Here is a 17,910-nt window from a genome sequence, read left to right as displayed (position 1 = left end):
CGGTAGTTACCCCACAGTAGCGACCCGCCCACGGTAGTTACTCCACAGTAGCGACCCGCCCACGGTCGTTACCCCACAGTAGCGACCCGCCCACGGTAGTTATCCTCAGTAGGGGTCCGCCTACAGTAGCTAGGTACCTGCACTATGGGGTCGTCCATTGCAGGTACCTGCAGTACCTGAGGGAGACCCCATTCCCTCTCTGTCCCCTGGTGAAGGAGACCCCATTCCCTCTCTGTCCCCTGGTGAAGGAGACCCCATTCCCTCTCTGTCCCCTGGTGAAGGAGACCCCATTCCCTCTCTGTCCCCTGGTGAAGGAGACCCCATTCCCTCTCTGTCCCCTGGTGAAGGAGACCCCATTCCCTCTCTGTCCCCTGGTGAAGGAGACCCCATTCCCTCTCTGTCCCCTGGTGAAGGAGACCCCATTCCCTCTCTGTCCCCTGGTGAAGGAGACCCCATTCCCTCTCTGTCCCCTGGTGAAGGAGACCCCATTCCCTCTCTGTCCCCTGGTGAAGGAGACCCCATTCCCTCTCTGTCCCCTGGTGAAGGAGACCCCATTCCCTCTCTGTCCCCTGGTGAAGGAGACCCCATTCCCTCTCTGTCCCCTGGTGAAGGAGACCCCATTCCCTCTCTGTCCCCTGGTGAAGGAGACCCCATTCCCTCTCTGCCCCCTGGTGAAGGAGACCCCATTCCCTCTCTGCCCCCTGGTGAAGGAGACCCCACCCCAAAACCTCTTTGTCTCCGGGTCTGGGCGGAACATCTTAGGCTGGGTGGACCACTACTAATATGGTGTGGCTGGACCGGCCACACTGACAACTTTAGGCATGTGGCCGGTGTTAAGTGCGGGGGTGTTGGGGGAGTTGGGGGTGACGGGTGTTGGAGGTGACGGGTGTTGGGGGAGTTGGGTGTTGGGGGTGACGGGTGTTGGGGGTAACACCCACACATGGTCTTCCCTCAGCCTACACAACTAGTAACATTTGGGGACCGGAATGTCGCGTTTATTCACTAGTACACAGCCGGGAAGGGACACACACACACACACACACACACACACACACACACACACACACACACACACACACACACACACACACACACACACACACACACACACACTTCCCATTGTTGGAAGGGGTTACCCTAGATGAAAGACTATCAGATATAGAGATGACAGCAGAGGAAGTAATGAAACAGTTGACAACTCTAGATGCAACTAAAGCAGTTGGACCAGACAAAGTATCACCGTGGATACTAAAAGAAGCAGCACAGGCCCTCAGCGTGCCTCTGGCAATGATCTTTAATGAGTCACTTATGTCAGGAGAATTGCCCAGTTGCTGGAAGAAGGCAAATGTCGTGCCGATCTTCAAGAAAGGAGATAGGGAGGAGGCACTTAACTATAGACCTGTATCACTGACAAGCATCCCCTGTAAAATACTGGAAAGAATAATTAGGCTACGACTGGTTGCACACCTGGAGAACATTAGGTTTGTGAACAAACATCAACATGGGTTCTGGACAGGGAAATCGTGCCTAACAAACCTTCTGGAATTCTATGATAAAATAACGAAGATAAGACAGGACAGAGATGGTTGGGCAGACTGCATATTTCTGGACTGCCAAAAAGCCTTTGATACAGTACCGCACATGAGACTGCTGTTCAAGCTCGAGAGGCAGGCGGGGGTGGGGGGAAAGGTCCTAGAATGGATAAGGAACTACCTAACAGGAAGGAGCCAAAGAGTTACGGTAAGGGGCGAGAAGTCGGACTGGCGAACAGTAACAAGTGGAGTACCACAAGGATCGGTGCTGGGACCAATTCTATTTCTTGTATATGTTAACGACATGTTTACAGGCGTAGAGTCCTACATGTCGATGTTTGCGGATGATGCAAAGTTGATGAGAAGAGTTGTGACAGATGAGGATTGCAGGATCCTCCAAGAGGACCTGAACAGATTGCAGAGATGGTCAGAGAAATGGCTACTAGAATTCAACACGAGCAAATGTAAAGTTATGGAAATGGGACTAGGAGATAGGAGACCAAAGGGACAGTACACAATGAAGGGGAACAGCCTACCTGTAACGACGCGTGAAAGAGACCTGGGGGTGGACGTAACACCTAATCTATCTCCTGAGGCACATATAAATAGGATAACGACAGCAGCGTACTCTACACTGGCAAAAGTTAGAACATCATTCAGAAACCTAAGTAAGGAGGCATTTAGGGCGCTTTACACTGCCTACGTAAGGCCAGTCTTAGAGTATGCCGCCTCATCATGGAGTCCCCATCTGAAGAAGCATATAATGAAACTGGAAAAGGTTCAGAGGTTTGCAACGAGACTCGTCCCAGAGCTACGAGGGATGGGGTATGAAGAGCGCCTGAGGGAACTGTGCCTTACGACACTAGAAAGAAGAAGGGAGAGGGGGGACATGATAGGAACGTATAAGATACTCAGAGGAATTGACAGAGTGGACATAGACGAAATGTTCACACGGAATACTAACAGAACGAGAGGACATGGATGGAAGCTTGAAACTCAGATGAGTCACAGAGATGTTAGGAAGTTTTCTTTTAGCGTGAGAGTAGTGGGGAAATGGAATGCACTTCAGGAACAGGTTGTGGAAGCAAATACTATTCATAATTTTAAAACCAGGTATGATAGGGAAATAGGACAGGAGTCATTGCTGTAAACAACCGATGCTCGAAAGGCGGGATCCAAGAGTCAATGCTCGATCCTGCAGACACAACTAGGTGAGTACAACTAGGTGAGTACACACACACACACACACACACACACACACACACACACACACACACACACACACACACACACACACACACACACACACACACACACACACACACCCATCAACACATTAAGAGGGAGCCGGTGGCCGAGCGGACAGTACGCTGTGGTACATGTGATCCTGTGGTCCCGGGTTCGATCCCGGGCGCCGGCGAGAAACAATGGACAGAGTTTCTTTCACCCTATGCCCCTGTTACCTAGCAGTAAATAGGTACCTGGGACTTAGTCAGCTGTCACGGGCTGCTTCCTGGGGTGTGTGTGGTGTGGAGGAAAAAAAAAGTAGTAGTAGAAACAGTTGATTGACAGTTGAGAGGTGGGACCAAAGAGTCAGAGCTCAACCCCCGCAAGCACAATTAGATGAGTACATAAAATTATCATACGTTACATAATTTACATAAAAGGTCATTAAACTCTTAAGCACAAAAGTAGAGTCATCTCCCTTCTTCAGTAATCTACTCATATCCATTTGCATTCACTGCGCTGTTGTATTCACCTTTCAGTGGTAGTGAATTATGTAAACCTGTGGGTGGTGTTTCGACCAATGAGAGCCGGCGTTACAAAGCGCCTGGTCATTCATGATCTAACCCACTACTGCGACCACAACAACAACAACAAATGCGGCGTTGCCATTTTGCAGGTTCCAAAGAACTGAGAAGTACAGGACTACTTTTCTTCGCCTGCACAATATACCCATTTACCATTTGCAATACCCATGCACCACCTAGACTACTACTACACCACCTACAGTACCCATCCACCACCTAGACTACCCGTCCATCACCTAAATAAAATAAATGAGCAGTTTATTTAGGTAAAGGTACATACAAAATGCAAGCAGAATGCTGGGTGTCAAGACACAGCTGGTATACACTAGGCCTAAAATCACTAATACACACACAGCGTTTCGGCCAAGATGTGGCGGGGAAAAAAATCTTAAATCTAAGACTTAAGATTAATTGAGATCAAAAGCATGACTTGAAGTAGACCAAAAAACAAAGAATGACAATAATTACATGTTGAATGGAACAGCAGTAATTACAACAGAAGATAGTAATTTTAACTAAATAAACAGACGAACTAGAATTGACGTTTATACAAGGCAGATATCAGCACTTATACAAGTTAATCATTAGTTGACCACACTAGAAGGTGAAGGGACGACGACGTTTCGGTCCGTCCTAGACCATTCTCAAGTCGATTGTCTTGAGAATGCTAGGCCTAAAATCACTAATACACACAGCGTTTCGGCCAATCGACTTGAGAATGGTCCTGGATGGACCGAAACGTCGTCGTCCCTTCACCTTCTAGTGTATGGTCTGGTCAACTTACTTTAGCCACGTTATTGTGACTCATCGCCTTGCATAATCATTAGTGTTTGATAATAGCAAGACTTAGGTTGACATTTAGGTCAGGTAGGTTGTATGGAGTTGATTAGGAAGTACTTAGTTTTTATCTTAAATTGGTTGAAAGAGATAGTTTTTAAACTGGTTTGTGACGTGATTGGGAAGGTCATTTCACATTTTGGAACCCTTCATTTGCCTAGCGTTTCTAGTTTGGTTAAGTCGCGCTCTTGGAATATCAAATATATATTTGTTTCTGGTGTGGTGCCCATGAGTTCTGTTACAACCTTGTAGGAAGCGTTTAAGGTCAGGACTGGCATTACAGTTCTGAGTTTAATATATATAGAGTACACTTGAGAGGATGTACAGTGACTAAATATCTAACTTATTCAAAGATTTAAGTAAGAACCTATACCCGTTCCCCACCTACAAGACCCGTTCACCACCTACATTACCCGTTCCCCACCAAGTGAAGGTAGCGCACGCAGCTGTTACCCATGCATCAGTTACCTGCTGCATGGGTAACAGCTTCTCCTCCGTATCAACCTACCCTGGCTTTGCGCCCTGGAAAGGCCACTCCAGACCGACAACCAGAGCGCAACTCCATAGTCTCCTGAGACTGATGGCTGCCTACTACCTATATAACCCCTTCCCGCTGTGATAATGGAGGAAGAACTGGGCCGAGCAAGCCCAAGTAGAGTATAGAGCCAAGTACACAAACACCTCAACACTTCAGAGTTTGTACTAATTAATGATGCAAGCCATGATTGCACGTAGCCAGAGTCATGTACAGTGCCGCCCTCCCTTGTCTACAGGCATCATATGACTCCTGACTGTATATAGAGTTACATCAATGATGGTCATTGCTGCTGGTAATTGGCTCGCCTCGCCTACTAGTGGTAAATGTCAACCTATTACTTGCTATCATCAAAAATTAATGATAAATGCCTAACTTGTGTAACTGCTGATATCTGCCTTGTATAAACTTAAGAAAATTGTATTCCTTCGTCTGTTTATTTAGCTGAAATTACTATATGCTGTTCTGTTACAATTTTTGCTGTTCCATTCACACAACTAGTGTTGATCTCGGCCTACTGGTGATCATTGACCGTACTAGCAGTTGAAACACCTGTTCACCATTGTGACCCCCTCCCTGAGACCACTGTACCACTGTAGCTGTACCCACTGGTGCTCACAAGTATATTTCCTTACACAGTCTGTTACAATGTTGGAGAATTTGGGAGGTTCACACAAGGAGGTTCAACGTCTTTGTATGCCAGCCACGGGAGATGACAAGGAGGAACCAAGTGACACATAAAGATGGCAGTTTAACAAGATTATATTTTATCGAAATTATGATATTCACCAAAAATTCCCAAGTCACCTACACTGGCAAAATGGTAAATAATTTAGACATGGAAAATACGTCAGAGATATCATACATTATCTTTGACCCCGGCCTCTCACAGCTGGTGACCCCTTGTCACCCACCTGGCTGTGATGACAACCTGTCACCCATCTGGCTGTGATGACCCTCTGTCACCCATCTGGCTGTGATGACCCCCCTGTCACCCACCTGGCTGTGATGACCCCCTGTCACCCACCTGGCTGTGATGACCCCCCGTCACCCACCTGGCTGTGATGACCCCCCTGTCACCCATCTGGCTGTGATGACCCTCTGTCACCCACCTGGCTGTGATGACCCCCCTGTCACCCACCTGGCTGTGATGACCCCCCCCTGTCACCCATCTGGCTGTGATGACCCCCCGTCACCCACCTGGCTGTGATGACCCCCCTGTCACCCATCTGGCTGTGATGACCCTCTGTCACCCACCTGGCTGTGATGTACCCCCCTGTCACCCACCTGGCTGTGATGACCCCCCCTGTCACCCATCTGGCTGTGATGACCCCCCGTCACCCACCTGGCTGTGATGACCCCCCGTCACCCACCTGGCTGTGATGACCCCCTGTCACCCACCTGGCTGTGATGACCCCCTGTCACCCACCTGGCTGTGATGACCCCCTGTCACCCACCTGGCTGTGATGACCCCCTGTCACCCACCTGGCTGTGATGACCCCCCTGTCACCCACCTGGCTGTGATGACCCCCCTGTCACCCATCTGGCTGTGATGACCCTCTGTCATCCACCTGGCTGTGATGACCCCCCTGTCACCCACCTGGCTGTGATGACCCCCCCTGTCACCCATCTGGCTGTGATGACCCCCCGTCACCCACCTGGCTGTGATGACCCCCCTGTCACCCATCTGGCTGTGATGACCCTCTGTCACCCACTTGGCTGTGATGACCCCCCTGTCACCCACCTGGCTGTGATGACCCCCCTGTCACCCACCTGGCTGTGATGACCCCCTGTCACCCACCTGGCTGTGATGACCCCCTGTCACCCACTTGGCTGTGATGACCCCCTGTCACCCACCTGGCTGTGATGACCCCCCTGTCACCCACCTGGCTGTGATGACCCCCCTGTCACCCACCTGGCTGTGATGACCCCCCGTCACCCACCTGGCTGTGATGACCCCCCGTCACCCACCTGGCTGTGATGACCCCCCTGTCACCCACCTGGCTGTGATGACCCCCCTGTCACCCACCTGGCTGTGATGACCCCCCTGTCACCCACCTGGCTGTGATGACCCCCCGTCACCCCCCTGGCTGTGATGACCCCCTGTCACCCACCTGGCTGTGATGACCCCCCCTGGCTGTGATGACCCCCCCTGTCACCCACCTGGCTGTGATGACCCCCCGTCACCCACCTGGCTGTGATGACCCCCCTGTCACCCCCATACTCGGATATATTTTCGCCCAAAACTGCCACAGCTGATATCAGCTTGTGGGTGTTAATTTGTTGGGAACTATAAGAGGATATGGCATGTAGGGCGGTCTGGTTAACCTCGTGCATCACACTCGGCATTCTAAGAATCTTTTAATTAAAGCTGTTTGACAAGTGATCTCGTAGACTGACCCCCAGACTGATCTCGTAACTAACGGAGGGCGAGGTCAACCACCTGACCCCTACATTTCAAGGAGGGGAGAAGAATTATGCAAGGGTGAGAGTGAGAGTGAGAGTGAGAGTGAGAGAGAGAGAGAGAGAGAGAGAGAGAGAGAGAGAGAGAGAGAGAGAGAGAGAGAGAGAGAGAGAGAGAGAGAGAGAGAGAATTTCCCTTGTTACATAGTGGTCCTACCAATGTGTCATCACAAATTAGTGTATTCAACATCCACACTAGGCCTAGTATGCAACATGCAACAATAACCCATTGAAACACAAGTCCTGATGTACTTATCAAGGTCAAGAAAACACAGATGAAATTTAAATGATATAAGATATATTAGACCGAGGAAGGGAAATGACAACAGAAAACGTTTTTGCCGCGGTTTGAGCCTACACTACGCCAGACCTCACAACATGTGACCTCTCAATGTTATATAGGCTATGTAACTTGTGTTGTACTAGTTACAGAGTTCACAGTGTTAACTCTATCACGGTGTTAAGTTACATCACGGTTAGTGATGTAAGGTGATGTAGTTCACGGTAGGGTCCATGGCCATGAGATAAGCCAGAAAGTCATACAAGCAGTGCATCTCTGAGAGTAACAAAATAATCTTTATTCTTTAATTGTTTATTTATATTCTGAAGAGTTCTTATATTCGAAGCAAGTCCTTAGTACCTATGTTCCCTGGAATACGACCCGTCAAGTCGTTTAACAACCAGGTACCCATTTCACTATTGGGTAAACAGAGGCTATATACAGTTAAGGATAGACGCCCAGTAAATCCTCCCCGGCCAGGATACGAACCCAGAACAAACCGCTCGCGAAACGCCAGACGAGTGTCTTACCACTACACCACGGGGACTGGTAATTCTGGAGAAAATACACGGACTCCGCATTATTTCCAAGTCAATGACAGTAAAGAAATGCATGCGGACAGTTGTGGTGACAAGCTTCTCATAATTTGCCACAACGGGACGTCACATCTCAACAAATATTGTAATGTCTAACCTTAGAGCGCACGTGAACAGTATATATATGAGGAGAAGACTCGTACTTCAACAAGAGTGTGTTGAGGTTCCGCCCTCCGCTGCCTGCCTGGCTCTTGAGTAATACAAGTTATATGTTCTTATTAACTCGCTCCTTCAGTAACCGACACCTCTACTCTGTGGGTTTATTAAAGACGCCGAGTGTCTTGCAGAGACGGGTGTCGCTCCCCCGTAAGCGTGGAGCAATTACGGCCTTATGGACTGGGACAAGTGACCTGTTGGAAGAGATGTGGGATATATATATAATATATATATGGATATATATATATATATATATATATATATATATATATATATATATATATATATATATATATATGGATATATATATATATATATATATATATATATATATATATATATATATATATATATATGGATATATATATATATATATATATATATATATATATATATATATATATATATATATATATATCTTGAGTTATCTTGAGATGATTTCGGGGCTTTAGTGTCCCTGCGGCCCGGTCCTCGACCAGACCTCCACCCCCAGGAAGCAGCCCGTGACAGCTGACTAACACCCAGGTACCTATTTTACTGCTAGGTAACAGGGGCATAGGGTGAAAGAAACTTTTGCCTATTGTTTCTCGCCGGCGCCCGGGATCGAACCCGGGACCACGGGATCACAAGTCCAGTGTGCTGTCCGCTCGGCCGACCGGCTCCCAATATATATATTATGTTATATATACGACATATATATATATATATATGTTATACAGAAACGGAAAATAATGGTAATGTATTATCAGATAATTTATCATTATCTCTCTGTCAACACTGGTCATTATCGCCCTGTCAACACTGGTCATTATCTCTCCTGTCAACACTGGTCATTATCTCCCTGTCAACACTGGTCATTATCGCCCTGTCAACACTGGTCATTATCTCTCCTGTCAACACTGGTCATTATCTCCCTGTCAACACTGGTCATTATCTCCCTGTCAACACTGGTCATTATCTCCCTGTCAACACTGGTCATTATCTCTCCTGTCAACACTGGTCATTATCTCTCCTGTCAACACTGGTCATTATCTCTCCTGTCAACACTGGTCATTATCTCCCTGTCAACACTGGTCATTATCTCCCTGTCAACACTGGTCATTATCTCCCTGTCAACACTGGTCATTATCTCCCTGTCAACACTGGTCATTATCTCCCTGACAACACTGGTCATTATCTCCCTGACAACACTGGTCATTATCTCCCTGACAACACTGGTCATTATCTCCCTGACAACACTGGTCATTATCTCCCTGACAACACTGGTCATTATCTCCCTGACAAGCGCGTTCACCATCTCCCTGACAGCAATGTTCACCATCCCCCTGACAACAGTGTTCACTATCTCGACAGTGGTGCTGGAGAGCGTGGTGAACGGGGAGGCGGCGACGCAGAGGGTGCGGGCGCCGCCGGTCAGGCCCCGCGCCGTGGTGCGCTCGGTGGTGGTGGAGGTGAACCAGGAGTCCGCGCTGGCTACCGTCTACGTCAACTGTCGTCTCATGGGTTCTGTCAACCTGCCCAAGGTGCCCAGGGACATGGCTGCGAACGACCACGACCTTCGGGTGGTAAGTATATACCACCTTACATATATACCAAAGTATATATGTAAGTGTTGCTCTTATGTTTATTGCTCTTCGCTGTGACCTTTCAAAGGTGTTTAACACCCAACAGAACAAAGAAGAGAGTTCAAATATCTGGGAAAGATTCGAGACGAGAGACTTCACGGAAGAGAGAGAATTCCTCAACCCGTTCTCGCACTTGTTTATAGTCAGTATCTTGCTTATGAATAAGTGCATATGTGACATACTAATTCTCGCACTATAAGACATACGTTCTCGCACTTGTTTATAGTCAATATCTTGCTTATGAATAAGTGCATATGTGACATACTAATTTATTGTGAATATTTGAGTTTACCTTGAAAAGCTGAATAGAAAACCACAACCTAACCTAACCTTCTTAGTATGTTAACCCAACCAACCCAATCATTCCCATAGGAGACCTCCATAGCTTTCAATGTTATAGTTATGATAGTATGTCAGCATCTAAGTTCTAGTTCTTCTAGAACTTATAGATGCTGACAATCTAGTTAGGTTGTCTAATAATCTAGTTAAGATCTAAGTTTTATCTAATAAATGGTGAGTCATTAAGGAACCTTCCTTAAAGAACACCCATAAACAATATTAAATTCGTATATGACTGTACTTTTATCATTTATTTAATTTACAATTTTTTTAAGTAAATTATTGATTCCCTAGAAAAAGTGATATCATGATACGTAATCATTATAACTATATAATGTACTACAAAATTTGCAACGGAATTTACCGCACTAATGTTCAATACACGATAAATTCAATTTAGACAAATAATTGTTATTGATATTCATGGATACATTACATAGACATAAAGGATAACTGAAATATCATATCTCTCTCACACACACACACACACATACGCTAATCCCAGAACTAAGAGGCATGAGTTACGAGGAAAGGCTGCGTGAAATGTACCTCACGACACTGGAAGACAGAAGAGTAAGAGGAGACATGATCACTACCTCCAAAATCTATTCGATCAAATCGACCAAATCATTATGTAAGGGAAACTACATTATCATGCAAGAGAAGCCAAATAATGTAATAGAAGTCACATCATCATGCAAAAAAATCCACGTCTTTATGCAAGAGAAACCAAATAATGTAAGAGAAGTCAAATTATCATGCAAGAGAAACCAACTAACGCAAGAGAAGCCAAATTATCACGCAAGAGAATCCACATTATCGTGTAAGAGAAGCCTCGTCAAGAAAGAGAAGCCACATCATCATGCGACGCAGAGCCACATCATGATGCCAGCGGGATAAATAATAAACACATATATGAGAGAGATATGACAGGTAACTAATATGTGAGCATTCCGTCCTGGGTGATGGGGCGCGGGTGGAGTTTGAGAGAAGACATGGTACAGTATACGTCAAAATGCGACGTTCTATTAGGAGGCCAGCTGGAGTGCCCGACCCTGGCAAACAGCTCCGATAACTACAATATCGTGTAAGGTTTTTATTATATCATACGAGAGACAAGTCAAGAGGACGTAATTCATGAGTAATCTCGACAGTCCGGCTCATAGGGCCCAGCCTTCGTCCCGCCCACTACAGCGCACGACAAAAACTCGGCCGCCCACAACCTACACTAACGAGGTATCGGCATTCACTGCCTGTCTGAACGTCCCATTCAGCAGCCCGATACACAGCCTCCGTCTGCGTATTGCGTTAAGGTTGTATGTTGTGAGAGTGATGGGGGGGGGGTGTTGTGAGTGATGGGGCTGGGGGTGTTGTGAGTGATCCGGGATACTGTGTTGTGAGGGAGAGTAATGCGGGGTAGTGTGTTGTGAGGGTGATACAGAGTGGTGTGTTGTGAGTGATGCAGTGTAGAGTGTGTTGTGAGTGATGCAGTGTAGAGTGTGTTGTGAGTGATGCAGTGTAGAGTGTGTTGTGAGTGATGCAGTGTAGAGTGTGTTGTGAGTGATGCAGTGTAGAGTGTGTTGTGAGTGATGCAGTGTAGAGTGTGTTGTGAGTGATGCAGTGTAGAGTGTGTTGTGAGTGATGCAGTGTAGAGTGTGTTGTGAGAGGAGCTAGAAAGAGTGACGCGGGTAGTGTGTTTTGAGAGGAGTGAGGGAGAGAGTGATGCGGGTAGTGTGTTGTGAGAGGAGTGAGGGAGAGTGTTTGTGACCGAGGGAGAGAGTGACGGAGGTTGACCCACTGAACACAGCTGGTGAGGAAGGAAGCAAGGATGGCCAGGACCTGCTACGGTCATTATGGCTTCCACTAGCCACCTCTCCCCTCTCACCCGACGCTTACCCGCTCTACAACCCCTTCCCACAACTCCCCCCTCACCTGCTGACTATTCCCCTTCCCATAAGTCCCCCTCACCTTCACATACCTAGTACTCCCGCTCCCATAACTCCTCTCAGCTTCATCTGTCAGCAAGCTGATTGGCCTACAATGAAGAGTATTGACGAAAGATCAAAATCCAACTCCAGAAGTACGACGAGAAACCTAAGGAATATAAGACATTGTATTAACTGATCAGAGGATGGAATGACGTGACTCTGGAGCTAATGCTTCACCCAACATATATAGGAGCATATATAGGAGAGTCCTAAGGAGATCAATTGCCTGTAGATGACAGAAGCTAGCAAAATATTGAGTGTTAGGACCTTGGCTATGTTTGTCAGGTTAGCTACATCGTATGTTAGATTAGGTTATGGTCAGACCAGGAAGCGATGTCAGGCTACATCAGGCAAGGTTAAACATCGGTTATTATAGGTTAAATCGCCAAGATCACGGTACGCTAGAATTTGGCGTTAGGTTAGGAGAGCCGTGGACATTCTATATTTTGAGAATGCTAGATTAGGCTTCGCTAGATTTGGTCGAATAAAACCGGGTGAAGTCTAGGTTAGATTAATATAAGTTAAAATAGTTTAATCTAGGCAAATCTGTGTTCGATTACTCAGTTAAAAGAATGTTAGGTTAGGTTTAATTTGGTCGAACAAATTACCTGTTTACTGCTAGTTGAACAGCTGGCTAATTCTCCAACCCGTCCTCCTAATAGAATGTCGCATTTTGACATATACTCTACCTAATACCCAAAACTGTCGTACTAGACAATGGTAGTGGCTTGCGTTACGTACTGTCCTTTGGTAGGTTAGGAGACAACACTTTAAATTAACCGTTTTCTTGACGTTGGGAAACCTTAGGAGGACGGACTGCAAATCTACAAGGTGTTGTTGAAGTTCTTAGTGTATTATTACCCTCAGACTGCTCATAGGCATACCAAGGTTATAATAAACTCATTTGAAGGCAGATTCTTTGGCTAACTAATCAGTTCTATCATACATTCGGAGGCCAACATGAGATGGAATCCACATGAAAGGGACTCTTGTTTCCATCAGTGATTTGTGTCTAGCTTCAGACAGGAGCATGTTACAATTATGTCTTAAGAGTTGGGCGTAATTAAGGATGATAAAGAATCACTTACAATTAATGTATTAAGGGTGGAGACTTGTATACATTTCAGTGCAAAAAGCAAGACAAATAGTTCGGTGTGAAGGGTAAAGGTCCAGTTGTTTATACAGACTCCCCACTCAAAATATAACCATCACCCATTGTCAAGACAATTGCACTTCCAGCTGCACCCGTGGGGCGGTGTAGGGAACCATCAGTGTATATGATTTGAGAGAGAGAAAGCTCTGTGGACAGAATATTTATATGACTTAAGACGTTGAGCTTTGCCTCAAGACGAAGCTTGGGCTGATCTTTAATTTGTTTCTTGGGTGGAAAGGGAGAGATTAAAATTGGAAAGGGGGTAATCACCCACGGTGCAGGTAAGTAATGATGACGTCTTTCAGGGTACAAATTATAAATCTGATACATTCTGAGTGCAGTTCCAGTTTTAATTATCCATTTTGAACAACGTTGACCTTCAATAAAGAATTTCTGCAACTTCTATGTAAAGGTTAGGATGAGCTAGCCTAAGCATTTTTATACCAATTTGACAGTTAATTTCAATAACACGACCAATAACGCTCACAATATTAAATTCCTTTCTCATATTAAGTATCTTTGTATTTAATATATATGCCCTCGAGAGCATACATATTAAATACATTGAGGATCGAGTTACCCACATAGATCCTCCCTCCATGATATTGTTGCCACTCTGCTTGTTTTTCTGAAAGAACATGACGGGGAGGGACTTTTTTGAAGTACAGAATGCAAGAGTTACTAGATTTGAGGATATAAGCAACAAATAAGGGGCAGTTTTGGGGGTGAGGCTCTTGTGAGGGGTGCACTCCTAGAGACAATATCAGTGTGTGCAGTTTTTACTTTGTGATGTAAGTCAGATTTTTTTATGGATGCAATGTTCCAGCTAAGGATGCACAGCTTAGTTATTTTGCATTTAAAATAGACATTATATAGATTGATATTTATAACAGTTTTGGTAGTTAATTTGCGTGGAGGGGACTTTTCAGTATTTAGTACGTTGCCGACCATAAGGTACAAAAAGAGATGTATTAGTTGAGAGGACGGGTTCCCCCACGTAATTCCTCCAAACACCATCTGGGATGTCTGTATCACTTCAGCATTCCTTCTCCACACGGGCCATTCTTTCCCTGCGGAACTAATCTCTTACATGACGCAGGCGACTGCGTCGTAGCCACGTTCTGCAGCCACGGCATAGCTGTGTAAGCCTTCCCCCTCCTGGTTGCCCCCTTCCCCTTCCCGGTATCCGGCTAACCTTCTCAGGTATCCACATAAACGTTCCCAAGTGCTATAGCAGAAGACGAGGCGATGCCTTAGTTTGAGCGTTGCGCAAGGTGTTTTAAACCCATCACCCGGACATCCCGCCCCCTCTCTCTCCCGCCTCTTCCTCGACTCTATATCCATACTTCTTTTCCTTCGCATCCTCCTACATTCCGTCCCAGTCTCCCCCTCCTTCACTCCTCTCACCCTGGCCTCATAAACCAGAGGGCATCCTCCCAGTGAGGCTTCTCAAGTGTAAATGTGTCGTGATTAATGTCAGCGCGGGTGCTAGAGGAGTCGTCAGCCGAGTGCCACGGGTATTTGTGGTCGCCATCCCGTGTGTCACTCCGCTCACACACACACACACACACACACACACACACACACACACACACACACACACACACACACACACACACACACACACACACCAGCCTGTAGTTGTGCAGTGTCACAATGTAAGAAAGGTAACCAAAAATGCCTCGGGAACATACAGAGACAGTAGGATACAAAAGATATACAAGGGTATATTTTCTACAACGTTTCGTTCCCCTCTGGAACATCTTCAGGTAAGGAATGAATAACAGGATTGATTGATTGATGAAAATTAAGCCACACAAGAGGTGGCATGGACATGAAGAGCCCGTAAGTGGTAGATTTTTTGGAGTTGTATTAGATTTAGCTACTCAGAACGAAATGTCCATTTAGCACGGGCTATAGTGAGCCCATATTTTTTTTGGAGTGAATGAGATCTTTAATATACAGGGTGAAAATTTACCTTAAATACACATGTGAGAGGTGAAGTTGTGTGTGGGGGAGAGGGAGGGGGAGGGAGAGGGGAGGAAGGTGAAGTAATCACACATAGGTGAAGAAATAAGGGAATAATGGGAATGGAAACCAATCAAACACTGAGTAAGGCAGTGGTCGGGAAGAACTCGGTAGAGATGTAGTTATCCGGTGCTGTGTGGTGAGGTCTGGGTCTGAGCGTAGGCAAGGTAGAGAAGTTGTTACTCTGTATATTTAGGGTGAATCTCTTTTCTTTTAAGAGTATAATCTATAATAATAATAAGAGTAATAATCTCCGTTGAGGTCTGGTAAAGGCCTTTTGTGCCCTCTGTAATCCTTTATGCGCTACCGCTCATAGGATGAGTATGGGGTGCGCAATAAACTAGCCGCCTCTGGTGGCAACAATCAAAATCAATCTACTAGCATGTTGCTAGTGAGTGTTATGTTATGTGCACTTTGTGTATGATTTCTAGGGGCACCAGCTTGTAGATTGCAGAAAATTTAAATTACACACTTCCAGATACAATTAATCAAAGAAAACAAATTACAGGAAGTCCAGATTTAAAGAAGTTAAAATTCCTCCAATGATAAAAGATAACGAATTGACACTTAACTATACAAAGTAAAAAAAAATTACTTTCAGTAGTCAAAGTAGAAACAGACATTCATGGAAATTTTAATCACTTATTCGAAACTAAAGAAACTATATTGAATCTAAACAGTTTAAAGTTGTACCGACGAGACATTATTGTTTAATAAAGTCCGAAGTTGTTTAATATACTGGGTCTCCATTATTCGTAAATCAAGCTACTATTACCAGCATCCAAAATGTTAACGCTAGACCCTGTAGAGGACGAGAGGCGGATCTCTGCAGTACCGAGGGCCTCACAGAGGACAGGCTTCGACAAAAGAGATGAGAACCCTTCAGGAGAAAGGGATCTACATGGTACACCGCTTGGGAGAAAAGGAGCTCCACAAAACAGGTGATGACATGCGAGACTTCCAATAAGAATGAAGGTATGACAGGAACGAGGGGAGGATGTTCAACAGGAGCGAGGGTCCTACAGTAGGGAAAGACAACCCAGTCCTGTAACAACAGGATCTATCCTAAGCTTCTCGTGAAACTCAATAATGATATCGAGACGTACTAATCCCCAGCTAGAGAGGGAGACCCTCACTTCTTCACTGTCAAATATAACTCCCGTGCCCTCTCTCTCTCTCTCTCTCTGTCTCTCTGTCTCCGTCTATCGATAGTCAAGCAGTGCAGTCAAGCATTGAAATGCTTGACTGCACAATATTAATATTGCAGTCAAGCATTTGACTGCAATATTAGTAGTTGGAAAGATTCACCGTCCCGCCTTAATCAATATAAACATTCCATAAAGTGTTTATAAAACACTTTATATTCTCGTGTTATTTGGTTAAGATGCTTTATGTAGCGGGTTTGATCTACTTATTCCAAGTCCCAAAATGATATATAAAGGCAATTTATTCTTGGTTCTTTTGAAAATGGCCGCGAGAAGAGTAACGGAGTTAAGGGAAGAGAATATATCACAATTCAATGAAATAGTAGGCTGCCCTAATAGTAGGCTGTCCTAATAGTAGGCTGTCCTAATAGTAGGCTGTCCTCATGGCTTGGCTGTCCTCGTAGCTTGGGCCTGGTATTCCTAGTATGATCTGAGCTTGTGTACGAGTGTGTATGATGACACTGAGCAAGGACACACTTACTGTACACAGTATCCCAGGAGGTCACAAGATGATCCCCCTGTAAAAAAAAACGTGCTGCTCTTCGTTGTGGCGGACATGAAATATGTTTTAGTGCCGAGGCGGACTGAAGGAAACGCTCCATTTATTGAGGCCAACGTCAGGTCAGGTGCTTGCTGTCATAGACCTAACAGCAGACATACAAGTTGACCTAAAGCATACCAATTGCTTTAGGCTTGCTTGCCTAAAGCAAGCAGTTGGTGTGCTTGATTTAGGCAAGTGTAAACTTCGAGCTGTGTGTAACACGAGAAAATTTACTTTTGCTGTTTCCATCCACAAGCAAGTTGGGAAAAAAAGTGGGCAAGAACTGAATATGTAAATGAGCGAGTGAACACGTCCTCTAAACCAATTACTGTCCGGCCATCACATTGACAGTGTTGTTGGGTCTGGCGTTGAGAGCCAAGTGCGCAATATGCCTGTAGCAAACAGCAAGCTAGGTACCAGCGATCACAGGGAGCTGTGAAGACCTGTTGCCGGTTTCCTTGCATATGTTCGGAGCATGTTAGGTCTGTTGGCCATGATTGGCGCTCACCAGGCGCACCATCACCATGTGGCATGACAAGATGGCGCCACACACACACACACACACACACACACACACACACACACACACACACACACACACACACACACACACACACACACACACACACACACACACACATACACACACACACACACATTTCTCTTATAAACACATTTTAACGCTAACACATGTACAGCTCTGTGGTGCCCGTTGACCCGCACCACATCCACTGACATGTACAGCTCTGTGGCTCCTGCAACACATTCACCGGTCAGTAAAGCTATGTATCACTTGGAATGGGTCAGGATAAGGATTTGGG

At 45.7% G+C, this 17,910-nt stretch overlaps 2 protein-coding genes across 4 annotated transcripts in view; one reads left to right on the top strand and one right to left on the bottom strand.

Moving 5' to 3' along the window:
* The window catches only part of LOC123775032 (transmembrane protein 62), a 197,772-nt gene that overhangs the window by 114,881 nt on the left and 64,981 nt on the right, over nt 1–17,910 (bottom strand). The window lies entirely within an intron of this gene.
* Nucleotides 1–17,910, top strand: part of Tsp (Thrombospondin) — a 110,410-nt gene that overhangs the window by 33,189 nt on the left and 59,311 nt on the right. For all 3 annotated transcript variants that reach the window (XM_045769785.2, XM_045769784.2, XM_045769783.2), the window contains exon 3: nt 9,564–9,775. In XM_045769785.2, coding sequence (XP_045625741.2) covers nt 9,564–9,775 — 212 coding nt within the window. The remainder of the gene's footprint in view (nt 1–9,563; nt 9,776–17,910) is intronic.

This window comes from Procambarus clarkii, chromosome 92 (assembly GCF_040958095.1).
Source record: "Procambarus clarkii isolate CNS0578487 chromosome 92, FALCON_Pclarkii_2.0, whole genome shotgun sequence".
Taxonomy (NCBI): Eukaryota; Metazoa; Arthropoda; class Malacostraca; order Decapoda; family Cambaridae; genus Procambarus; species Procambarus clarkii.
Note: the sequence above shows the minus strand (reverse complement) of the source record. Positions and strands in the feature narration are given on the sequence as shown.